At 53.4% G+C, this 23,938-nt stretch overlaps 5 protein-coding genes across 5 annotated transcripts; 2 read left to right on the plus strand and 3 right to left on the minus strand.

Annotated features, from left to right (window-relative positions):
* The first annotated feature begins 72 nt into the window (after positions 1-72).
* On the plus strand, positions 73-8,945 carry POLR3C (DNA-directed RNA polymerase III POLR3C). Its single transcript, XM_002366092.2, has 11 exons — positions 73-1,733; positions 2,462-2,820; positions 3,278-3,374; positions 4,091-4,347; positions 4,893-5,085; positions 5,671-5,823; positions 6,605-6,674; positions 6,835-6,943; positions 7,657-7,746; positions 7,990-8,159; positions 8,360-8,945. The coding sequence occupies exons 1-11, from the start codon at positions 881-883 to the stop codon at positions 8,478-8,480; spliced, it is 2,472 nt and encodes an 823-aa protein (XP_002366133.1). The 5' UTR covers positions 73-880; the 3' UTR covers positions 8,481-8,945.
* A 663-nt stretch (positions 8,946-9,608) lies between these two features.
* TGME49_224580 (RNA recognition motif-containing protein) lies at positions 9,609-15,816 on the minus strand. The gene is made up of 7 exons (XM_018780054.1): positions 14,872-15,816; positions 13,929-14,056; positions 13,108-13,206; positions 12,834-12,990; positions 12,142-12,282; positions 11,213-11,521; positions 9,609-10,750 (listed from the first exon to the last, which is right to left on the minus strand). The coding sequence occupies exons 1-7, from the start codon at positions 15,080-15,082 to the stop codon at positions 10,176-10,178; spliced, it is 1,620 nt and encodes a 539-aa protein (XP_018635948.1). The 5' UTR covers positions 15,083-15,816; the 3' UTR covers positions 9,609-10,175.
* A 1,619-nt stretch (positions 15,817-17,435) lies between these two features.
* On the minus strand, positions 17,436-18,771 carry TGME49_224575 (hypothetical protein; the record flags this gene model as incomplete). Its single annotated transcript, XM_018780053.1, has 2 exons — positions 18,427-18,771; positions 17,436-17,522 (listed from the first exon to the last, which is right to left on the minus strand). Exons 1-2 carry the CDS (start codon positions 18,616-18,618, stop codon positions 17,436-17,438), a joined length of 279 nt encoding a protein of 92 aa, XP_018635947.1. The 5' UTR covers positions 18,619-18,771.
* Positions 18,772-19,037: 266 nt separating this feature from the next.
* On the plus strand, positions 19,038-23,218 carry TGME49_224570 (hypothetical protein). The gene is made up of 4 exons (XM_002366090.2): positions 19,038-20,069; positions 20,483-21,003; positions 21,529-21,769; positions 22,154-23,218. The coding sequence occupies exons 1-4, from the start codon at positions 19,139-19,141 to the stop codon at positions 22,267-22,269; spliced, it is 1,809 nt and encodes a 602-aa protein (XP_002366131.1). The 5' UTR covers positions 19,038-19,138; the 3' UTR covers positions 22,270-23,218.
* Positions 22,968-23,908, minus strand: TGME49_224560 (hypothetical protein; the record flags this gene model as incomplete). The annotated part of the gene is made up of 2 exons (XM_018780052.1): positions 22,968-23,104; positions 23,728-23,908. The coding sequence occupies 2 exons, from the start codon at positions 23,906-23,908 to the stop codon at positions 22,968-22,970; spliced, it is 318 nt and encodes a 105-aa protein (XP_018635946.1).
* Positions 23,909-23,938: the final 30 nt, after the last annotated feature.

The following is a 23,938-nucleotide window of genomic DNA, read 5'->3' on the forward strand; positions in this document are numbered from 1 at the left end:
CGCTGTGGGATTCGAAGAAACAGGCGACTATGTTTCGCCCTGCATGTTTTCTTCTTCTTTTCTTTCAGCCTCTGTCGACTTTTCCCAGTCGCGCTCCACTCGAAGGCACGCGTTTTTCCTCCGCGTCCACCGTGTTGTTTTCGCCGTCGCGTCTCCTCTTCTCTTCTCGAGTTCCCTCCAGATTATTCGCCTCCCAGTGGTCTTCGCCTTGGGCTCTTCTACCCCAGATCTTTTTCTGCTGGTTCTCGCTTTTCTCTGCCCTCCTTCGGTGTCCAGCGGTTGGGTTTCCTCGCTCGTTTCTGTCGGCTTTTCGCAGTGTCCCGTCCGTGTCTGTCTTTCGTTTCTCTCTCTCGACAACGGCTTCCACATCCGAGAAGCGCGAGCCTGTTTTCCGTCTCCCTCGCCCGGCTTCTCTCCTCACACCTTTCGGGCCTCCGACTGCCTCGATCTCGGGCGGTCGAGAGACTTTTCTCCAGCTCTTTTCTGCGACTTCTCCACCTCCACCGGTGGTTTCTGCCTCGCCCTTTCTCTGCTCCGCTTTCCTTCTCTCTGCTGCCTACCGTCGACCTACCTCAGAGCACTTCGTCGGCTCAGTCAGAACCCGGTGTCGGCTTCTGGGGTGGGCTCAAGAGAAGATGAAGAAGAAAAAGGTGGCGACACAAAGGAGGCTCGTCCCTTTCCTGGCAAGGACAGCTATCCTTCGCTCTTCTCTGGCAATCCTGTTCTGAACCCTATCACTGGCACTCTCTAACAGCGTCCTTCTGCCATTCCTCGTTCTCGCCGTACCTCTTCCTGCCTCTGAGAACCTCGTTTCGTCGGCCCACACCTCTGCGCACCCTGGCCAGTACTCTTCTCTCCGCTCCGACTCCACTCTTCGCAAATGTTTCGCTACGAAGTTCAGTTTGCGTGCCTTCTCTTGGAGGACGCATTCGGTCCTGTCGTCTCGACCTGTGCGCGCCTCCTGTTGCTCCATGGCTCACTGACGATCCTCGAGCTTCGTGATTTGTTCCTCGCCGTCCCCTCCGCGTCAGGAGTGTCTCCGCCGCTCTCCCGCTGCTCCCGGAATGCCGCAGCTTTTGCCTCAGGGTGTGGCCGGCCGTCGACGCACGCAGGTCAAGATGTATATCCGCTCGTCCGCAACGCCCTTCTCGTTCTGCTGCAGCACAACCTTCTCCTCGTCACTCCGATAGACGGCCAGGGCGCGCCGAGCCTCCGGGCTGCGCCCCAGGCCGCAGGGTTTCCTGGCGACACCGGAAAAGGCGGGCGACGCGCAAGCGTCTCTGCCGTCTCCGTGCAGAAGCCACCTCCGGGGAAGCCCACCCGCGAGACGGGCAAAGCCACGAAGCCGGGCGACCCAAAGAGCGAGACAGGCTCCGAGTCGCCCTGTCTCTTCGCGCCCGACGAAGGCCTCGAGGTCCGCGAGGCCGAGACCCCGGACCTCGCGAGCGCGGAGACAGACCTGCACGGACCCACCCTGCGCCTCGGGGACCTCCGGAACGGAGACAAGGGCGCCAGACCCGCGGACGGGCCAGGTGCCGCCGCTCCACAGCCCCACGGGACCATTCGCTACTCCCTCGACCTCGACGAGGTCCTCGTGAGACTCCGTTACACCCGCTTCGCCGTCCACGTTCAGCAAACGTGGGGCTTTGCATGCAGAGTCATTCTGCTGCAAGTGATGCGCGCAGGCAGACAGTGCATTCGGGAGGCCGTTCAAAGCGCTCTCGAAGACCCTTGTGAGTCCGGAAGCACACTGGGGGCTGCCGTGCCGTAGAAACAGGAAACCCATTTGCTGTTTACAACCCATGGGAGATTTGAAACAAGTTCCCGTATGCATGCACTCACCAAACACACAGACACACATAGCCTGGTGCACAGGTAGATAGGATCTGTGCCCTTGCTACGGTCAGTTGGTGGTTGTACGTGGCGTTCTCGTTTGTCGGTTTAACTACCTAGCCGCGTCTCGTTTTTCTTACCTGTGTGCGCGACTGGGTTTCGTCGGCAGCCTTCGCATACCGTGGTGGACGAAGAAGCCGCAATCGAGTTTTCAGCGCGTTGAACCGACTGAAGCACACGTAAACTCCGCTTCAGCTGATCGGTTCCGATACCAAGTGTCTTTGCTGTCCAGTGGCCTGCCCAGAAAATCCCACGGTTCTCTCAGTGCCCCGAGAAGGTTTAACAAGGTCTCGTTTGCTGCGCGGGTCCGGGGCTGGGTTCTCTAAGGCAGGTTGGCTTTTTGAGTTGTTCGCTTTGTTGTTGCTCTCGCATCCGTGAGGGAAAAAATGCTTGCGCCTATCTGTATGAACGAGTATGTTGTTGGTAGTGGTGAATTTATAGGCGCTGGTATCGCGAGAAACAGAGTGTTTGAGACACGGCTTTTCTGTCTTCTTTTCTTTCGCGCTTTCCTTAACCCATCCCTGAAGCAAAGAGTTTTCTTTGTCCGCGGCGCCGACGCTGTTCTCAGACACCCACTTCGACATCTCTGCGGTGTCAGGGGGCTCTGGGCTTTCTGGTGACGCAGAGGATGACGCGGCTGGGGCGCGGAAAGGGCCTGGCGGTGTCTCTGCGCCCGCCGATCGCCAGGGCGCGAAGCCATTGACGGATCTCGTGCTCCGGCGGGCCTTTCTTCAGCTTATTTCCTCTTCGATCCTCATCCAGGCCGAACCGCCTCTGCACCTGTCTCCGGGCGTCTTGGACGATCAGGGACAGGGAGATCTGCGGGGAGGCGGGGCTGTCGCTAAGAGCCACGGCCGGAAGCGCGGAAGAGCGGCTGCAGGCGGGGCCGCGGGCAAGCAGCAGAAGACAAGAGACAACCGGGGCGCAGTAAGTTTGAAAGCGGCCTCCAACTACGTTGGGTCGGTTTGAAAGTTCGTGTGTACTTTCTTTGTGCAAAATAACGCCACAAGAGGTTTCTGTTGGCAAAAGCGCTTCTGGGGGTCACAAGGGCGTTGTCGGCGCGCATGCGTCGACGCCTGGAGCCCGGATGGCAGAAAGAAAGTGATTCGCCGTGGAGAAAGAAGGCCAAGGGGAAAGGAGCTCTTCCGTAGGTCGCGACGTTGTGGGGCGAAGACGAACAGACTCGGAGACTCTGTCGCATGTGCACAGTCTAGAAGTCTCAACGTGCATTTGGTTGTCCTTGGATTAGAGTCGACTCAGAAGAGGCAGCGGGAGACTGAAACCTACGGGATGCCTCAAGGGCCTGGGGTTTCGCCTGCACCTGTCCTCGCCTCCGCCGACGTTTCTCTTTGCTTGCATGTGGTGCTTCTCTCGTCGCTTCCAGGATGGTTTTGGCAATGCAAGCGAAGGCGAAGACGGAATGGGCAACGAACAAGCTAGCGCTCTCGGTGTGCCCGCGTACCTCCTCAATCTTCTCGGAGGTAAGTCGTGTCCACGAGGGAGTTCATCCTCATGTGAGCTTCCTGGGCAAAGCGATAGTTCACGCATGTAAGGAAGGAGTGATGTAGTGGGCTGCGCGCGATGCACCGAAGCGAGGGGGGAATGTGTGGGTGGACACAGTCTGCTGGCAGTGACGGTTCTTAAGGGCAAGATCCGCTGCTTTTTTATCTGGTGCGCTGGTTTGTGTGAACAAGGATATCAGGCAAATCCTTGCTTCTTCGGCGTCTGCGTTTCTACCGATTGCCACTTTGTCTTTTTCGGCACAACGAACGAACGTTTTTCTGGCCGCGCCAAGACTCCTTAATCCTGCGCGTTTTGCCAGCTTTACTTCTCTACAAGGCGCATATACCGAATCTAGCCTGTAGCTGTACAAGACCAGACTTCTTCCACTTTCTTTGCTCTCCGGCTCGCCATTTGTTCTATGTCTCATGTCTACCTTTCGCCCCTCCTTCCCTTTGCCGGCGTGGTCGTTGCCTTATTCTTCTCTCTTTCGTCGTTTGTATGGTTCTCCTTCGTCTCTGCGTCTTGCTCTCTCACTCCTTCTGCACGTCCTTCGCAGAGTTGATCCTTTGTTTGCCTTCGTAAGAGATGTGAAGGTGCTCAGGATCTCAGCGTTGGCCATTCTACTTTCACGAGTTCTAGACACGAGTCATGTGAAGCGCACCTGTGCCTACCTTCGTCTCCGTTCTCCTCGCAGCCCAAGGTCAGGCCTCGACAGGGCGACCGTCCCATAATTTCGCGTCTCTAGACGAGTTGGGCGACAGCAGCCTGTCTGCTAGTGCCGCCCTCAGAGACACCCCGGGGAGCAAAGGGTCCTCGGCCCTTCTCGAGCAACAGGCCACGTATACAAAGCAGCAAAGGCAGGTGGAGAAACAACTGCTGGAGAGGCTGGAAGAGCAGCGGGTTCCCTTTCGCGTCAACACCCAACTCCTCACTCTTGCACTTTGCAAACAGGTTAGTCAAAGAGAAAGACGAAAAGGAGAAACTTGAGTTCGTGCAGCATGCGCAGCCGGTATGGTGAGGATTCGGCGATCGTTGGGAAGCACGGAGAGTTCGAAGAGAGTGAAAGATGCAAAAACGCCCTAGGGGACAACGGGTTCCACTGCTTCGCTCTCTGCTACGAGCTCACCTTCGCGGGAGAAGTCTTCTGGAGTTTACTCATGCAGGGCGGATGGTGTGGCGTGTCAGGTGCTCGGCATTTTGACCGCGGTTTCGGTCGTACGAAAAAGGGAGAAGCCAGAAGCGAAAACGCGTGCTTGCAGTTACCTGTGGTGTGGCTTCTTCCCCATTTTGTGTTCGACCATTTCTGGAGGGATTCGGGTGGCGTAAGAGATTCAGGGGTCCGGCCTAGCAGCCACAGAGCTCATCCGAATGGCCTGTAGGAGGTTGGTGAGCGGAGTCTACAGAGAGGTGTACGAGTTGTGCAGAAACAACGCAGGCACACCAAATCGACTTCTTTGTGAGCGTCGTCTTGTCTCCCGTTCCGAAATGTCACGCAGGTCGCAGAGAGCTTCATTTTGGCCCGAGTCGGAGATAACCGCCTGGCGCGGGCGACGGTCAGGGCTCTGCTCGACGCAGGCGTCGAGCTGCTTCACGGAGAACAAGGCCCAGGGAGGAGACACCAAACGCAGACGCTTCAAGCTGAACAAGAAGCAACGCAACAGGGAAAGGCACGCCTCAACTTCCTTTGCAGTACGTTTATCTGAATTTGCCAAAGAGAGGGATTTCGCGTTTCTCTGTCGATCTTCTTGCTGAAGCATTTGCTTCATGTGAAGCCGGTAGATACGACGGTGGCTTGTCTGAGCGAACCTAAGCAGAATCAATACTGCGCGTGGATCTGACTCTTCGTTCTTTTTCTGCTGTTGTTTCCGGGACAGCCTAGTTCTCTCCTTTCGCCTAATGCGTCGCCAAGAGGTTTACCACCTCACGCACTTGGCGCATGCCTTGTTTGTCGCGTCTCGTGGCAGCCATCGCCTTCGTGTGACACTGGGTAGAAAGCACAAAACCGGGACTAGATCCGTTTCGGCACCAAACGGAACCAAAGGCAGGAGGTCATGTCCTTCGTAGCCTGATCGGACGTGGACTGAGGCTCATGTCGCAGGAATGAAAAGAAATTGAGTTTGGATTTTCGGATAATTCCTTCGATGTCTTTTCAATCTGAGCAACGAGGTCCGAGTGCGTCCTCTTCGTCGCGAGTCCCCGGTTCCAAGGTAGACTTTCAGTGTCTCCGCCTTCGCCACGACTTTCCCGTTTCGTTCCTCCTTTTCGGCTTTTCAGAGTGGATCAAGTTCGACGCCGTCGAGCAGGCCGTGAAAGCAAACTTGGAGAAGCTCGGAGTGAAAAAGGAGGCGATGCAAAAGGCGCAGCTCATTCGCCTCCTCGAAGCTCTCGCCAAACACCCTGACCGTTTCCTTCAAGCGACTCTTCATGGTACGCCGTAGGTATTGCGTTCAGCGTCGGCCGTCGTTTGCTGCGAAGAAGAAAAGTCTAGGGACATTTGACACCTCGACACAACTCTCCAGTGTGTAGGTGTCATCCTTCAGCTTCTCACGTTCGGTGCTAGACATCGGTTTGCGAGTTCAACTTTCGATTCTGTGCCGTGGCACGCACTTGCAGACGGCTGCAGCATCTTGCATGCACATGCGCATGCGTCACATACGGAGGAACAGCGAGGCAGAGTCTGGGACGGATCAAGACAGGCCACACAGTCGCTGCTTTCTAGTAGAGGAGTGGGTGTCTCTTGCTGTCGCTGTTTATTTTCTTTGTGTACCATGAAGTTATAATCCACCGAGGTGTAATCCTGGCTGATCTGCTGGCGTACGAGAGCTCCTTGGGGCTTTGCATCTCGTCCGTCCGGCATTTGAGCCGCGAAAGACGCCAGACCCGTGCTGCGCTTCCGGGGCAAAAGACACCTACATCGTTTTCAATGTTTCCTCTGAGAGCTCGTGGTATAGTCCCCCTAAAAGATGGTCTGGTTGCTTTCTTGTCACATGTACTTGCTTGCACAGAAGCCTCTGATTCAGATTCTTCTCTGAAGGCGCTCGAGCCTCGGTTGTTGTCCTTTGCCTCCAGCTCCATTACGGGAGACTGCACCGTGTTGTGGCTAGTAGTATTCAGCGTCGTTTCCCTCTCTCCCGTGTGTGTCCGTTGTCTCTGTTTTTCTCTCCTCACTCGGCCCTTGTCTCTCCCTCTCGCTTTGCGGCTTTCACAGATGGCCAGTCGATGTACAAACTAAATTGGGAGGAGCTGCGAGCTGTTCTCCGGCGGCGGCTTTTGTACGAGTAAGTTCAGTGTGTCTACCGTGGCAGAAGAAAAAAGCTCACTGTCATTGGAATGGCATCTGTGTGTCCAGAAATACGCCAGTTTCTCGCGTCCAGCCTACTGCAAACATCTCTTCCGACGTTTGTCTGAGGCCTGCCTTGTTTGATTTTTTGCGTGCAGCGCAGTCGTGGCTCGGTGTGGCGAGAAGGCCGGGCGCGTGTGGAGCCTCATGGCGTGCAAGCATTCGTTCATGGTCGAGAGGTCTTCGCCCTTCTGGGACGACCAGACGGTGAGTCTTCGTGAACGACAGTCGCTTGCATTGAGACGCTCGTGGTTTCCTCAGGTTTTCTTGAATGGTGGGGAGACGCCCCACCCTGTCACGGCAGACGAAAACTCATAGTGAACTTCAGCATGTTTTTGTCGGCATTGCCGAGCACCAGGAATCTTCCTTTACAGATGCGTGGCAGCAGCTTTGTCGACGCACGAATATCTGTGCCAACGTGTTCACATTTACTCGTCCCTGTGGCGTATCCCGCGTGTGAAGGAGAAATGCATTCATGTAGATTCATCTTATATAGATGTCTATATAGATGTCTTTGTATTCCTGAACACTGTTTGGTGGATATTTTGAGGTCCCTATGAGCACGTGCCGCCTGGGGACGCCGGCGTAGAAGTATCTTAATGTGCCAGTGCTGTGACGTACTTGGGGTTGCTGTGGAATGGCTCTTTCGCACACTCGGGTGCATGCAGAAATTTGAGTGTGTTCAAATTAAATTCATCTGAATACTCTGTCGCATGTATATTTGCAGTCCGATTGTATATACGAGTTTCCCTACACATGCAGATTCAAACCGATGCTAAGATTCCTGTTTAGAAATACAGTTAGGCGAAAACTCAAGAGTTCGCTGTGTTTTTATCGCCCAGTAGGTTTGTGTCCTTCTGCCACTGTTCCTGAAGTCGCGTGCATGCGTCTGTGAGCTCTCCGTGGCGTTTCCCCGTCAGGTAGCGGACATGGCTCTTTTGCCGCCCCAAGGTGCCCGGAAAATATTTTATCTTCTCGCGAAGGAAGGCTTTGCTCGCTTTCACGAAAGTGTAAGTCTGTTTGCCACGGATGGTTTTCAACACGGCTACACGCATCCGTAGACTCCCACCCACCCATGTTGATGGGCAGGCAGAAAACACAGGTTGGCGGGCGTGGATGAATAGCCGGGGTGGACAGGCAGCCAGAGAGGGGCACTAATCTTAGATCGTGGAGTTTTCTTCCCGTTTCTCTTCTCCGAAGGATATGGGCACTTTGTCGTCGACTCCACGGGTTGCGCTTCTTTGTCTGTTCAGGATCGGCTAAGTGCAAGTGCGACGCAGCTGAGCAACAAGCATGCGCTCGTCGTGACGATCAGCAGTGATGCGGCAGTCTTACAGGTTCTTCAGAATTTCTACCACATGGCTTTGAATCTCCTAGAACGGAAGTGCGCAGAGGCTGCACGCCTTCTACAATTGCAAACAAAGTACGGAGATCAGGCAGAGGTCTGCGAAGGCTACCGCGACGAAAGGGTGTTACGTCGTGCATGCAAACGTCAGTGTTGTTAGATGTGATGCTCTTTAGAGAGACACACTGGAATCGCAAGAGAAACAACTGACGTAAACGGCTGCGCGTTTCGGGTACACGGCCATGTATTTGCTTTGTTAATTCTCTGCGTATTTTCAGGGGTCAATCTCTCTCGCCCGAAGAGGTCCTACAGCTGAGAAAACGCGAAGCTGCAGAGGATCTCCTCGAAGCGCACTTGTTGGCCATGTCAGAGCCTTTGATGATTCTTCGAGATCTTTGAAAGAAGGCGAATCTGTCTGCTGGGCCTCTCTGGCCTTCTTGTTCTCTTCTTGTTTCCGGTGCAAAACTCCATTCTCCCGCTCCATCATATAATCTCTCCTGGTCCACCCGTTGGTCGCACGCACACGAGAAAGAACAGTCATGCATGCCCAGGGCAAGCGGTCGCCCGTCTATCTAAGGTTTTGTGGCTCGATGTTTTATGTTTCTTTGAGAGGCTACGGTCACAGACCTTTTCAATTATTTCCACGCTATACACGCATATATCTAAACTGAGAGGCATGCATATGTAAGAGTATGCTCATGGCAAAGAGGCGTAGACAGTTGAGTCCGTGCGACATGTCACCTGCAAGCTACTTCGAGTCGATCGATTTGGTATCCTTTCTTGACGGAGATGTTCGTCTTTTTTCCCGAGCTCGAACCGCATAGATTTTGTTTGCTTACCAATCTCTCAAGTCCTCCTTTCGGCCGCTCGCCGTGGGCACTCGATCTCTGCGCAGGAGATCCTCTACTTCAACATAGGTCGGAGCCCACGGTTGCCAGGCGAGACGGCACCGCAGAGAGAGTAAAATGTAGGGCAGAGGCTGCCTGTCCTTGCAGTTCGCCGCTAGCACAGTGCTGTATAAGCCTGGCACTTCGGGCTTCTTCGCGCAGAAGAAAAGGCAACCGCTAAAAAGGGTCCACATTTAACGCGGTTGATTCGAGGGTATCTTCCGGTAGCCGTGGAGAATTCAGGACTGCAGGAGAGCTCTCACACTGTAGCACCATGCTTGGATACGTTTCATGCCTTCTGCCACAAAATAGAACTGTGGGTTGCTTAGAGATAGCTAGACACTAGAAGCAACTACCTGCTACGAGGGTAGCAGGCCTCTTTATCGAGTTCGTTTTGAACAGATTCCCTTCGCAGATATAGAGTTGTCTACTCCAAACGATTCCTCTGATACCGTCAAAGCTGGTACCCGGCTCTTCACGCGACAACTGATCGCTGGTGAAGCGTTCATTTCCCCACCTTGCTGGAATGGACCCTGCCGGTGCCATAGGGCCTTGTTCGCATAGAATGGTACAGCATGAGTTTTGGTCGCTGCTACTATCGTGCTGAGTCTCGATCGAAAGCTTTCAACTTGATCAAAACGGCTTGTCAATCTGAAAAAGCCCTAAAAAAGCAGCTTTTTCGCTCTTAGCTCTACCTCCCTCGGTGTACACACGCAAAAACGTGTGTCCACGCGTGCATAGGAAGGCACATCTACAAGTAAATGTGCGGATGTACAGCTGTGACACTGGTGAACTCTGAGGCACTAGCTTTAACGTTCGTTCGCTCGGCGGGCAAAAGCAAACATTTCTGTCTGGTTGAGGCAGAATGAAAAACTTCTAGCTTCGACTGGGCAAATGGCAAAGCAACAATACCTAGAAAACACCAGACGCCCGTACGCTGTCAGCTCTGCACGACGGTTTCTGTTTCTCCCTCCACGTCTCTTCCAGTTTTCCCCTATCTCGTGGCGACTCCTTTTTTGATTTTATACGGAAAACTCGGCTGCGTTCTTTGTTTCGTCGCCTGCTTCCCCTTCGTGTCTTCTCGGATTCTGCTACCGCTCGCGCTCCTCTGTCTGTAACTTCACCGTTCATTCCTCTGCCGCTATCCCTCGTTTGATAACTTCTTGCCCACTCCGCGTTCTCTCACTCGGCCTTTCTCCTCCGATTTCTACCCCATCATGGGCGGGCGATTCGGCTGCTGTCCACCCTGGGGAATCAGAGGCGGGGGCCCTCCTGCAGCTGGCCCCCTGCCCATCAAGCCCGGCATCGGCGACCGCATGTTAGGCGAGGCGCCGGGGGGCGGGCCCAAAAGGGCCCCGCCGTGGGGCCCCATGGGCGGCCGCATGTTGGGCGATGGACTGAAAACTGCAGGCCCGCGACTTGCATGCGACCCGCTCCCTGGGCCCCCCGCGGAGAGAATGAGCGGCGGCGGCGGGAGAAGGTCGGGACGGACTGGCGAGACCCCTCCTGGAGGCGGAATCCCACCTGGCGAGGGCCTGGGTGCCCCTGAGCCGCCTGCCCCTGGCCCAGAAGGCGATTCAGGCCCGAGAGGGCCCATAGCGCTCCCCGGGGTGCGCAAGGGAGTGATGGTCGGTATCCCCGGGGCGCGAGAAGGAGGCATGCCCTGGCTAGAAGGAGGCCCACCCAGGCCTGGCGGGCCTTGTGGCGAAGACCCTGGTGGGCCCATTCCGGCACCCTGGCTGACAGGCGACATGTTGGGCATCGGCGGGAAGGGCGGCATGCCTGAAGAGAGAGCAGCATACGAACCGAAAAAAATGAAAGAAATAACTCGGGATACTTTCTGGAGACAAAGCGCCACGAAAGGTGTAAAAAAAACGAGTAAAGTAACACCAAGCCGGAAGCACCGGCGCCACGCCAGCTTCATATCGCCAGAAACGGCGGCAGTCCAGGAATACAAAAACTCCGACATTAGATCCGATAGCAGTCCCACCCGGTGTCAGGAGCTGCAGAATGGCAAGGGAACAGGAGCAGGTCAACGCCAACCGTGTCTCCGTCGACCTATTGCTCCTCTCCAACTGCCGTCTCCCTGTAATCGCTTGTTCTGCGGGAAAATGAGAAACTGCTCAGGAAAGACACATTCTTTCCTCGTCTTATATATCTCGATATCATGGTGATACGTTTTTATCCGCTAAAAAGCATTGCGGCGAACAGTGCCTGTGAATTCATTCGCCCCTGGTGTCTTACCGGGTCTCGGCATGAAGAGGAGAGGCGGAGGCGGCAGGCCCATCGGAAGATTCGGCATCCCCCCAGCCATGTTCGGAGGGAGAGGCAGAGGAGGCAGTTCGCCCATTCGCCCTCCAGGACCTGTAGACGCGCTTCCAGGGGCTCCTCCAGGAGGCCCGCTGGGCCCAACTCCCGGGCCTGAGCCGCCCCGATGAGGCCCGAAGGACTGGGGGAAGCCTTGGGCGCCCGGGGGCCCTCGAGGTGGCATGGCTCCAAGCAGAGGCGGCGGTGGAACTGACGAGAGACCGCCTCCTCCAGGTATGACACCTCCTGGAAGTTGCAAGCGCACAGAGCAACGGAAGAAAAGAGTAAGATATTTCTTGATCAACGTATACGAGGACTGCGAACAGAGGGTGATTCCCCACAAAACGAGTCCTGCGACAACAGTGCCACTCACAAAAGGAAATGCCCTTGGCTACCGCGGATTAAATGATGACCGTGTAGCGAATCCTCTTTTTGAGGGTGGCATCAGAGACCCAGCCGCGAACGCCACTGCAGGATCTCTGTTCAGTCTGTCTGCTCTCAGTCTCAGGAGTCTGCTCCACACTGCAGTCGCCCCCAAGCTGAAACCAAGGCGAAACCCGACGCGCCGGTGGAAGCATCAAAAGGAGCGTTGAAACGTATACCGCGTGGCGGCACTCCCCCCTCTCGACAAACACATGGGGGAGACTATCAAGTGAAGTTATGATGCGTAGGAAAACCGTTTTCTGTCCTCCCCCGTGTCTCGCCCGAAACGGAAGAGAAACTAAAATTATAAGATGAAATTAGATTTACAGCACGCCAATATAGAAGACAAGGTGAGATGGTGAAGCAAGACATCCCTTTGCAGAGAGCGCACCAGCAAGATGTCAACGCAGAAGATGCCTTCGCGTCTGTCCAGAGGCGCCTACCTGTTCCTTGACCCTGAGTGCCGGACTGCATCGCAAGACTGATCGGGGGCTTCACCCCACCCGTCGCAGGCGCATTTGGATTGATGATTTGTGGCCGATTCGCTGCCAGAAGACGCTCAGCTGCGGAGCCGTGGCGTTCGCCTGAAGAGAGGAAAAGGAGAGAATATTCCGTACATGTTAGACGTAGACGGCGTACATTCAGTTGCTACGCATGTGGCCGGCCAACAGGAATCCGATCCGTGTATGCCGTACAGGATCAAAGGAGAAGGGAGACGACCGACAGGAATGTCCAACTTGTATGCAAATGGTAGGTTTCCAGGTGCCTGTTGGATCCCCCTCTAGTTAATCGACTCGACAGAAGGGTAAAAAAAGCACACCTGAACTTATGGTGCAGCATGATCGAAGTCAAGACGAAGCGGGAAACACAGTCGACAGTCACGCGAAAAAACGAAACGTCGAAAAGAACTCTTGTGTGCTGTACTTGCACTCTGAAGAGCCTTTGCGAAATTTTGTTCCGCACCAAAATACACCCGCCCGTCTCCAGGTCGACTGAAACATTTGCGTACATGTCAATGTGACGGTGTTGATGTGTAGCAGAGCAACGCATGCAGGCCGCGGGGCGCGCACAGGAACAAGTGCAACACAGAGACTGAGGCGGCGCGGAAACCCTCAACTGTTGTTTTAACTCTTACCTCGCGTATCTTTTTTGTAGGCGTAAGAAACGTGGATGGGCCGATTGCATATGAACTGTCCGTTCATTGCTGCCAAGGCTGCGTCGGATGCCTCAAAGGTATCGAAGGAAACAAATCCAAAGCCTCGCGAAAGACCAGTCTCGGGGTCTCGCATGATCTGCAACATCGAGAAACAACACCGAAAAGCTCACGCGATGCAACCGATGAAAGTTTTCTCGCCAAAGAAGGAAACGGCAGGAACGGTGAAAGCCACGCTCAACCAGCTTGGTCTTACCTTCGCGGAGATGATGTTTCCAAAAGCTGAAAAGGTATCATAAATCGTCTTCTCATCCACGTCCGGATCAAGGTTTCCCAGAAAGACGTTGGCGCCGACCTGGAGCAAACACATGCAACGGAAAAAGCCGCCGTTTAGAGCCTTCCATGCTAGTCATGAGAGAAACAGATCCTAGCGCTTCAAGCTGCAAAGCATTCAAATTTCGCAAACCCGGTAGTACGACATGGTCATCGTCCCGCCAGTTCACCCACAGAACAACGCGAACACAAGAGCTCCGCTTCTGGCCGCGGAGCCCTCTTGAATCGAAACCGTTTGTTCTTTGTCTTCTCGCACACCCGATACAAGCTGCAGGTCGCTCCCACAACTAAGCGGCGCAAGCTTTTAGACTAAAAGTGCATGTTTATTGATCAGCGTTATCTTGTTGAGTTTAACTACACTTTTTCGCATGCGACGTTTTCTCTTCGATTTACATTTGGTAGCATGAAACGGCCATGAAATACTTTGGGTATGTGGTGCAACGCAAAAAATGGCGTCGGTCCCTGTGGATCAGTGCCGGGTTTCAGCTACAGCAACGGTTACAGAGAAAATGAAAAACGAAATAGGAAAGACAAGTCACGTCGATAATGCACAATCCGACTTTTTAGAGCACCTGGAGAAAAGAGAAAAGATCTGGAAACCCACCGTCCACCTTCCTGCTACCTCGACTTGGCTCCCTAATGCTGGAATTCAGCTGCCTTTTACATCCTAAAGCGGAGAGGAACCTCGTAGAAAAGAGTCTATTCATCAACGCTACATTTGCCTGTGTGTTTTCGAGGACTGACATCGAAGTTCCTCCTGTCTTGGGCAGACTTGTTGAGGCGGAGCGCCTTTCCATACAGCTTGACCATGTTCATCAGTTTCAGGGCGTAGTCCGCATCGACCTCGTTTCTAAACTCCACGAAGCCGTAACCTGCAGGCAAAAGCGTCTCTCCAGTTCATGTTTGCAGCCACAGTCGCGTCGATTGTGTGTACACGCACCCCCAAGATCACGTCATTTTTGTCCAGTACTAGATCTCCGGACACGAGGAAACGAAAAACATCTGCGGGCCAACTTGCAAACGTTTACGGTCAACCTGTAAATATGTAAAAAAACCACGTAGATCCGGACCATGCCGTAAAGCGGCCCCTTTGGACCGGGGCACCACAAATCCCGTGGTTGGAGAGAAAACTCCACGCAGTCGGTGTACCACCGGAATCGCCATTTACTACAGATGGTGGTAGTGCGTCATCGAAAGGAGAAGTTCCCTGGCTTCGGCAAAAGGGGAAACGTCTTCGGCAGAGGACGCGAAAGACGACGAAAACAGTCCAAGAGCTAGACACAAAACGAAAGGTACCGAGGTGTGACCTGCAGTTACACTTGATCGGATTTCCACCTCCAACTGTAAGGGCAGAGCACGTGAGCCTTCGACCCTGACAAATTCGGCAATCTGCCCGGTTGCTCATCCACGAGCCCATGAGGTGCGAAAGGCTATTGCTACTCGTACCAAGGAAAGAAGACAGAGAGGCAGGCAGAAAGGCAACTGCTTGCAAGCACGTCATCAGGAAGCAGAGGACTCAAAAATTCGAACGTAAAGTCGTAGGTATCTGCGAAGGCGTCTCTGAATCGACGAAGAATGAACAGTGGAGATGCATGCTGAACAGGCCGGCTGCCGGCTGAGAAGACTGGTCGTGACTCAAAAAGAAGGCATGTTCCGCCGACGCACGGCCTCCCCAAGAAGCGCTTACCCTGGTGATTGCCCGTCAACTTATCTCGAGGTACGGACACCGTACGAACGGGGCCGCACTGGACGAAAAGCTCCCACAGAAGGTCGTCGTCGACCTGGGAGTCGAGATTGCCGATGTACAAGGTGGCATCCTGATTTCTCTCGTAGACCTGAGTGATGTCTGCGCCTCCGCCGGTAAAGGAGCGGTGACCGCCCCCTCCTACAGCCAGCATTGTGAAAGATGGGTTGTGATGACTTCGCAGACCTGTTCACCGGCCTGTCTTACGGCCCTAAAAAGTGGGAAGCTGGGCAGTTTCTAATCCACCCGCAGAAAAATCTTTGGCCGTTCCACTCCAGCTCTCACGTCCAGAAAATTCAAACGTTACGAAGAGAAACTTTCGGTGACGACGGCAGTGAAGAGGGAGACTTGGTAAGGGATTAGACGAAGCAAAATAACGATTTGTCTGCGTAGACTAAAAACGCCGAGTGCTGCGCGGACAGGAGGGAGAAGAGCCAGGTGAACGGGGGTGATCCCGTCTTCAAACAAGCAGACGCGAGTGTCTGGTACAGATATGGTCTGCTACGAAGACACTGTAAGGTAAAAAACACATCCTGGCAGGTTGTCGCACTGCCCGACCGGACCCTGCAGGTTACGCGAAGGACTCCGCTGTAAGTGCGGTGGTTGAACAAATCCGTCCAATTGGTTCACGAAGTTTGGATCTTTCCCAGTGCGGGCAAAAAAAGGCGCATTCAGTTGATGCATGGAAAGACCGAGGAGAGTCCAGAGAAAGATGAGCGAGGAAAAAAGGACAAAGACGACGGGTCCCGATGCCCTGGAAGGAGTGCATGCGCACGTCAGGATCCCGGAGACCTGCTGCAACAAAATGACAGCATCCCCGATTCACTTAACGGAAGACGACGGGAATACTGGTTTCAATGTTTGTGGTTCCAAACAGGCCGCCTTTTCCCTTCTACTCACAAGCAGCGTCCAGAAAACGCATTCCGCGGCGCGGCACGCGTTTGCGTCTTGCTTTTCCTTTTTGGGGGCAGGGAATCCCTGAGCCCGGCAAGTCAGCAAACGACCTTCCCACTGCATGCACGGGAAAAAGCCAGAGTGGCACGGCCGTCACAGAGCAGTCCCAGTTAGCTGGGGTAGATAGATTCTGAGACAAAAGGAGTCCTCTCGAAAAGTTAGTTGACTGGTGATATTATTGGAGACTCACTGCCGAGGTCTGTTTGGGCGCGTCCATCTCAGACAGACACGGGTCCGAGAATCCAGGTCAGTCGAACGCGTTGTTGATGCCCTCTCAAACATTGCTACACACACTCTTCTGCTGTTTTTAGGGTTCAAGCGGTGGCAATCGAGAGTCGCACGTATCTGTATATGTCTGTTAGACCGGTACAGTTCCGCCGCAGTGAAACGTGTGTAGAGCAGCGAAAGGCGGGATTGTTCGGCCACACAGGAAGCCTTTCGGATGGGCTCCAACCCGTGCAGCTTTCTTGCCCCTGGGCAGCACCCCAGGTTGCAACGTTGCACAATTTCTATCATGTAGTTGCATTGCTACTTCCTACCATCTTTGGATGCTGCAGCTGGAAAGCCGACTAGCGTACGATAGGTGGGTCCGCAAACATGCCAGGTGACTAGAGGGCACGTAATGACAGCTCGCAGGTAGCGTGGCCTCGAATCAGGAATTTCAGCCGGAGAGTCCGCGCTTCCTAAAGGAAGAGCCTCGCTCGAATTCGTGGGTTGTGGAGAACTGTGTAGTTGGAGATTGGAAAGCCCTTCTCCTGTGAAGAGCGAGAAATGAAACGGTCGAACGCATATGTCGCTCTCATCACATTGCAAATGTGAGGCCTCTTCGGTTCCAGGTAGAGCGAGTCAGTTGCAGATACAAGTGTGGTGCCAATCGCCTGTTCAGTCTTTGAAACTGTCGACGCAGCGTAAGTAATCTTGTTCGTACAGCGTACGCCTCCACCGCTGCAAGGGTGCAGAAGTGAAGTCGGGTAACACTATTCGTCCCCGGGGCTTGCCCTTGATCCTGGAATTTTCATGCACCGCTTAAAAATGGAATCAGCTGGGCGCCCACGGACCGCATTCATGAAGTTTTCGAGAGACTTCCTTTGCAAGGCTCCCCGCTGGAGTAACACCATGATGACAGCTGGGTGATTCCTTGGCTTTCACATTTGCATAGTTGTATATCAATCCGTGCATCACATGGAGGGGGATACTGCCACACATATTTCCCACGCTTTTAACTTGGTGGTCCGCACCGCAGTTGTAGCCTCTCGAACTTGTAACCTGGCTGCCCTGAAACGGATTTGTCCTGGAGGCCTTTCACGAGGCACACAGCCACCATAAAAGGGACTTTGTAGTTCTTTCAACGAGATGACTCTCCTCAGACGGCTGGTGATACGGTAAAGGGGAGAGGGCACAGTCTGGACAACTCAAACGGCCTGGTCAGCCGCAGTGCTTTAGTTGACTAGAACTTGTCCCTGTCCGAGCGCTCGTCAGGTACAAAGGGGGCAAGTGACACAGCGGCCCGCAGCCCCTTTGAGCTCACTGAAGACGAAGCGTCTTGTGTGTCGCTACGGAACGAAGATAGAAAGGACTCCAACCGGTACATTTGGTGGCCGGTTTCCGATGGCGCTTTGGAGTCTTCCATATCCAAGAACCTTAGGAAGGTACAACACCGCACAGGAAAAAAGTACTTTGCGTCGAACGTTGCCCACAGCATTCTAATTGTGAGTTTTTCTTTCGCTCATCTACGGTTTTTGTCTAGTTGACGGTGTACCCATACGCGCCACAGGCAACCGGAGCTGGCTTTCATTGATCTCCTCTTTGCAGCACCCTGGTCCTGTGGAAGGCTGGAGGGTTTGTAGTCATACGACGTTTTGAGTCGCAGGCGAGTGCCCCTAGAAGGCAAAAGCTTTGAATATCTTTATTTTGGTGATCGCGCGCGTGTGGTTGGTGCGATGGAAGAGTTTACCGCCTCGCCCTGCTTTGGTGTGTCTGCCCTTTTCTTGCTATCACACATGTGAACTACGAACCACACATGTTTCAAGTGTAAACGGATTCCTGCCCAGCTGCGTACCAATACGATGCTTATCATGCTCGCTCCACAGATCTGCGCTGACATGCCGAAAAAACCTCTGGCACCTCAACAACCTTTCGGCGCTGTAAGCATAACGACATCTCGATATTTTGCTCAGTTGGCTCGCCTCCGTTGCGGAGGTCTGAGTTGTTCCAAAACCCCCAGAATAGTCACTGGAACGTCGAGCTATTTTGCAGTTGAAGAAGAATACAAAGGCGTATGCGCGTTTCATCTGCCCGTTCTGACGGTTGAGACAGATTCAAATGTACCACATACAGGACGCTCATTCGTTGGAAGGAACAGTGAGACCGCATACCATTTTCAGTATGAATGCCTGGGCGACGGCATACTTTCACAGAACGTTCCGGGTGAGTAAGAGCGGTGGTATGCTGTGTCAACAGGTTGTGCAGACGCAAAATAGTGGCGACATAACAGCCGCCCGAGGGCATCATACGTTTTCCTGCCCCTGAGCCACGGACTCTCACCGGAAAAGTGCAGTCGATCTTCAGCCGATTCTGGACGAGCCACGCAAGAATCTCCGGTTGCGCGACGGCTATGAATGAAAACAAATAATGGTAGTGTGAAGCCCGGCATACTCTTCTCAAAAGGATTTGCGAGGTTGTGACGGTCAAGGTGTTTTCTTTCAACGGGCGGAACCTTAACATGTACGAACGCATCCGAAACAAGTCGAAAAGGAACCACAAGATGACAGCCGGAGCATTATTATTATTATCTTTGGTCTTCGAGTGCTACGGGCGCCTCCTGTCGTTCTGAGCAAATTCACCACGCAAATCGTGGGTATCGTGGAAGGCTCTGCGTTATCGTCCGATGAACCGAGAGCTTGACGCCTGACTGACATTGTGGTGGGTTCCATCTAACCTTGTTCCCCGAACAGTATCTCTGTTGTTACACATTATCTCCTCAGTCAATCTGAACGAAGCAGTTCGACAGCATTCTCGAGCTACTCGGCTATGCTTGGACTACACAAGCAACCGGCCCAACAGCAGAATAAACAAGACACGCATGCAGTAACGCTGGGCACAGCGCAACCGAGTTTTCTGTGGACCGCTGTTGGCTCCGCTGCCACGAAGCTTTCACTTTTCTATTTGTTTGTGCTTCGGATTGGGGTCACTCTCATTTAGGGCAGATCATAGCCGCGGCCCCTCTCGCCGCTATGCTGGTTTTCCCGTTGCTGCCATGGCGGACTCTCTGGCGTTGCGGGTGTCTCCTGTCTCCTCGGAGAGGCCCCCACTGCCACGAGGAAGCGCAGACGATGTGTCTTGCTACTTTCTTCGGTTGACGGGCGAGCCGACGCCTCCCGAACCGTGGCAAGAATCATCAACTCTGCAGGTGACTTTTATTCTTGTCACTATAGCATGTGTCGCGGAGATCATGGCCCGGCAAACCCGGATCGGGGCTGCCTTGTCAAGCTCTCTAACCGCCTTCTTGACCGCTGCCACCATCAGCAATGCGTTTCCCTGGCTTCTTCCCACGCAGTCACCGGTTTATGACGCTGCGTGGCACCTTCTTGTGCCACTTATTCTCGTTCTTCTTGTCACTAGCGTCGTCCTAGACACCTCAGCGAGGACTTGTCAGGAAGCGGGGGATCCACGGACCCCAGCGTGCGGGACTTCGCACGAAGAATATCCCCAAAACAGTGTCGCTGTCACGTCTTGGCTAGATGAGCACGTGGCCACGGGCTGCATGCACACTCGTTCCTCATCCTCGAGCGCGGCCAATCGCGCCTGCTTTTTGCACCAGGCTCCTTCCGTCGTGCGTTCTTCGGGATCGGGCGCTTCTCCCTCTCAATCCGTCTCTCTGCCACCGCCGTTGTCTCTTGGAAGCGGCGGTAGTGGCACAACCGAGACAAAAACGGGGGCTGCGCGGCGCTTTCACACGGTTGGTGTGGCATTTGTGCTGGGAGCGGTGGCTACAATCCTTAGCGTCTTTGGCACGTACCACCTCACCATTCATGTTATATCGTCGTATGCCTGGTGCCTCGGCGTGTCTTACGTAACGCATCGCATTGCCGCAATGTGCGCAGCCTGCGTTGCAGCGACATACATTGGAGGAAGCATCAATTTTTACGCCGTCGCCAAGACTTTAGGCGTCCCTGGCCATATCGTAGGTAAGCCTCGTGGGTCTCCTAATGTGATCTGTTGAATGTTTTTTCTCATTCTAGCTCATGTCTCTCGCGCTTGGCTGATTTGATAAGACAGAGGGAAGAAGGGGAAACGACACATGACACAGAAGAAGCAAACTGAGTAACCTTCGGAGTAGGCAGCTAGATGGTATCGGATTGAAAAATGTCTTGCGATAAGGTGGTGACTCGGCTTCGGATGCATCGCCTTGTACACCCATATAGTGTCCTAATGACACGTTGTGCATGCAAGTGGGCCTCCACTGTATGGTTGCTGCGTACGATTCACCAAGCGACGGGCCGCAAATTCAATTATCTTTCCGCACCTAGCGTCTAGAGGTGCTTGCTGCAGCCACTGAGAAACGCGTTCCATTCATTTGTCTTCTTTACTTTGTCTGCAGGAGGCCTGGGGGCGGCGGATCTGTTTTTGTCTGGCCTGTACACCGCCATCCTCGCTTTGTTGGCACGTCACTTCCCATGTCTTCACCAGATTTTCCCTGACTGCCTTCCCGGGCCGCTGCACAGGCGCCGCCCTCACAGAATCGACGCTTCCAAGGAGGATTTTGACGCCGTTCCTCCTTCGACAGTGTCTCTGTCGCTCTCTCAGGCTCACCCTTCGCCGCCTCTTCGAGTAGCCGGCGTTGTATTTTGTGCTTCATATGCAGCAGCAGTTGTCGCATTGACATACGGGTTGAAACTCACTCTCTCGATAATAACGCCGGTGATTCTGCAGGGTGCGGACACCTTGGGCGTCTCCCTAGTCGCTTTCGGATGCGCTCAACTCGGGAAAAAAGGCCTCCGGCAGAATCACTATAGAGGATCCGAAACATCGAGAACGGGACTGGAAGACAGAAAAAATTTCTTCGAACTCGCTGAAGAAGCTACGCGGGTCTCTGGAGACTTTGCCAATACAGCTCAAGCGGTAGGTTCCCATATCCTGTCTTCAGAGTCTTTTGCTCTCCGCCTTGATTTTTTGCGGGAGTCTGGCTCTTCTCGTCTCCTCAGGTCACTCGCCGCAGTAGCCAGCATCTGCCAATTCGTGTACAGTGCGATGGCGCGCACCAGTGGCGAATGCGAAGAGTATGTTTGGGATTAGCTCAGCAGTTGGTTCCGACACATGTGGAATGTGTAGGCAGCCATTCATAACATTACAAGATTTGCAAGAACGCGTTTCCTTTTTGGAAGTATCTGTCTGCGTGGCTAGTCCTCGCACCCTGATTCTGAACGCGCCTCGCGGCCGCGTTCACCATGCCAACAAGCACTCACGTTTCCTGCCACGTCATAATCTGAGGAATGGAATACACACTCGTGCTTCTGGCTCGGATTTTGGTTCTGGGAGAAAACAAGGAGACCTCAACATGGAGGTGTCTCCTGACTGCCAATGATGCCACGGGAACGCAGTGCGGGGACGGCAGCTCTGTGCGATAATCTGCCTCTTGCTTTTCAGCTGCTCTTCGCTGCCATTGGATCGGGCACACGCCTCGCGGATGTCGCCACGATTGGACCTGCGATATTTGGCTTTACGCTAGCAAGTCTTGTAGGCCATTTGCTTGTCCATTTGATTCTCTGCCAGCTGTTCAACTCCTTTGCGAGGCTGAAAAACCCTTTGTACTCGATCCCGCTGGACGATTGCCTCGTCGCTAGTGAAGCGAATATTGGCGGCCCTGGCACCGCTGCAACGCTTGCAGGTATTTGGAAAATTCATCTCAGTGTATCAGGATACATGGGAGTGAAGGGAACACGGTCTTTTGGGCGCATACGGATGCCGCTGATCTGCTTTGTTTGCTGCGTGTTAGTTTTAGTTTGATGTGCCCGATAACACTCAAAAATCTAAGGAGTGGTGAATGTCTTTCGGCCTTTGTTTTCTCGGGTTGACCCAACAGCTGATCCTTGCGTTTTGGGTCAGGTAGGCACACTCACTCAAGATTAAGAAGCACGCGTGCGAGAGGAGAGACATGTGGAAGAGGACGTTTGACTCTACATATCCCGAGGACACCCTAAGTAACTTCGCCGGAACAGTGGGATAAGGACAAGGATGCATTGACATTTCTTCTGTGGCTTCCATTCTGCAGGTACGATGCTGCGGCGTCCTGACCTGATTATGCCAGCAGTCGTCTGGGGCACTGTTGGGTATCTTGTTGCCACTAGCATCGGCATTGAACTTTTCAGCTTCCTGACTGTTTCTTGACAGAATTCTCCAAGTGTGGCTGCACGACTCTGCCGGTTTTGGACGTCTGTTTCGCATCTCGCTCCAAAGGCGCATGCAGTGCCGGATACCATCTCAGATACAGGCCCACACTTTTGTGTAAATGCTGGAGGCGTGAAAAACCAAGACAATCTCAGCCAAGCGGATATCGTGTACAGTTCCTTTTGGCGGAGTCCAATTGGATTCACATGCACGGAGGATGTGATGATCTGGCGCTCAAATCTTCTTCATAGTCTGCTATGCAGAAGGTGCGTGGTTTCATGCCAACCTGTAATTCTTCCTCTTGTTTTCGTTGGTGCCTGACCACGTCGCATTTTACAGGGAAAGTTGAAGGCGGTTCGGGATTCATGTGGACAATTCGACTGTTCTTATGAGAATCATGGGCATGTCGCCAGAAGTGACACACCACGCCTCCTTTGTCGTCTGTTTCGGGGGATTCCCACCAACAACGGGTGAGTTTCTTGGTATAAGAGCTGGTAGCGAGCTTCACAGTTAAGCCTCATGGGACTCTTGAAAACAATCGTTTCGCTGCCTAGCGTCAAGCTTTTCGGTTCCACGTTTCCTGTTACAGGCATGCGTACCGCCACAGGTACCTGGGAACCGCCTTGAGAGTGTGCGGGGACCTCGTGCTGGCGAAAATGCGAGCGTGCCACCAGTTAAACCGCTGCTGCTCTAGTTACTTACCTCTTCTCCTTTATGTGGCTGCACCCATTTTGGAGACTATGGGAATGGGAGGCACTTGTATTGGGTTTCTTGTCCGAGCCGCAAAAGGGGGGTGGAGATAGCCGTAGGCATTGCGAGGAAGTTGTTGGACTCCCTGGTGTAAGTTGGGACAAAGCAATTACCATGTCATCCATACAGAGCCAGCATGAAAAACAAAAACTTTTCCTCGGCCTCCTACGACTATCATCGCATTATAAGTAGGTACTGCCTCTGAACAAATGATCTGCGATCCAGAACTGTGTACCTCAAACTGAATTATCTGTGACTTTATAGTATTCATGATACTGAGAATGACCCAAGTAGTTCTCGCGCTATTACACTCAAAACACAAGGAATCGTGTGATCTACATAGTATAACGGGACAATACAACGAAACCCGCGATAGATAGATTTAGGTGATTGTATATTACCGGCTAGATACCATGGAGTATTTCATGTTTCTCTTTGGATAAGGATGCTGGATAGACTACAGGTAGTACATAAAATACTGCCCCAACAGCAGCGGTCAAGCAACAGAAGGGTCGACTTTCAAACAACTCGGTATCAGCGACTCTACCGGTGTGTGCGTTCTCCCCTTTCATAGGGGAGTGTAACACTAGACAACGGGGGACGGGATGGGGGCGAAACATGCCTTCTGGTGCTCGGAGAAGGGGTAACATACGATTCCTGCTTGGGCCTCAACTTTCACAGCTAGGCTTCGGCAACAACGCTATTTACCTCGAGTTTTTGCGATGCGCAGATGGGATAATCCAAACGCATAGGCAGTTATCGAAAACGGATGCACACGAAACGAATGCTTTTTCGCAAATTCATAATGGGCAGGAAGAGCTGGTAAGCTCGTAGTTGGGACGTGCTCCTTTAAATAGATAATACTCTCCGTTATGGCTACCAAGGGCATCAGGAATGCCGATTCTCCTTTAAGAAATGT

The sequence above is a fragment of the Toxoplasma gondii genome, chromosome X, assembly GCF_000006565.2.
Source record: "Toxoplasma gondii ME49 chromosome X, whole genome shotgun sequence".
Classification (NCBI taxonomy): Eukaryota; Apicomplexa; class Conoidasida; order Eucoccidiorida; family Sarcocystidae; genus Toxoplasma; species Toxoplasma gondii.

Coding starts and splice junctions, on each gene's coding strand:
- TGME49_224570 (XM_002366090.2), top strand. CDS start 19,139: ATGGCGGACTCTCTGGCGTTGCGGGTGTCTCCTGTCTCCTCGGAGAGG. Junction 20,070..20,482: donor CGTCCCTGGCCATATCGTAG/GTAAGCCTCGTG, acceptor CTTTGTCTGCAG/GAGGCCTGGGGGCGGCGGAT. Junction 21,004..21,528: donor TTGCCAATACAGCTCAAGCG/GTAGGTTCCCAT, acceptor CTTGCTTTTCAG/CTGCTCTTCGCTGCCATTGG.
- POLR3C (XM_002366092.2), top strand. CDS start 881: ATGTTTCGCTACGAAGTTCAGTTTGCGTGCCTTCTCTTGGAGGACGCA. Junction 6,944..7,656: donor CCTTCTGGGACGACCAGACG/GTGAGTCTTCGT, acceptor TTTCCCCGTCAG/GTAGCGGACATGGCTCTTTT. Junction 8,160..8,359: donor CTTCTACAATTGCAAACAAA/GTACGGAGATCA, acceptor GCGTATTTTCAG/GGGTCAATCTCTCTCGCCCG.
- TGME49_224580 (XM_018780054.1), bottom strand. CDS start 15,082: ATGCTGGCTGTAGGAGGGGGCGGTCACCGCTCCTTTACCGGCGGAGGC. Junction 12,991..13,107: donor GAAACATCATCTCCGCGAAG/GTAAGACCAAGC, acceptor TCGATGTTGCAG/ATCATGCGAGACCCCGAGAC. Junction 10,751..11,212: donor CCTCTTCATGCCGAGACCCG/GTAAGACACCAG, acceptor CTCTCTCTTCAG/GCATGCCGCCCTTCCCGCCG.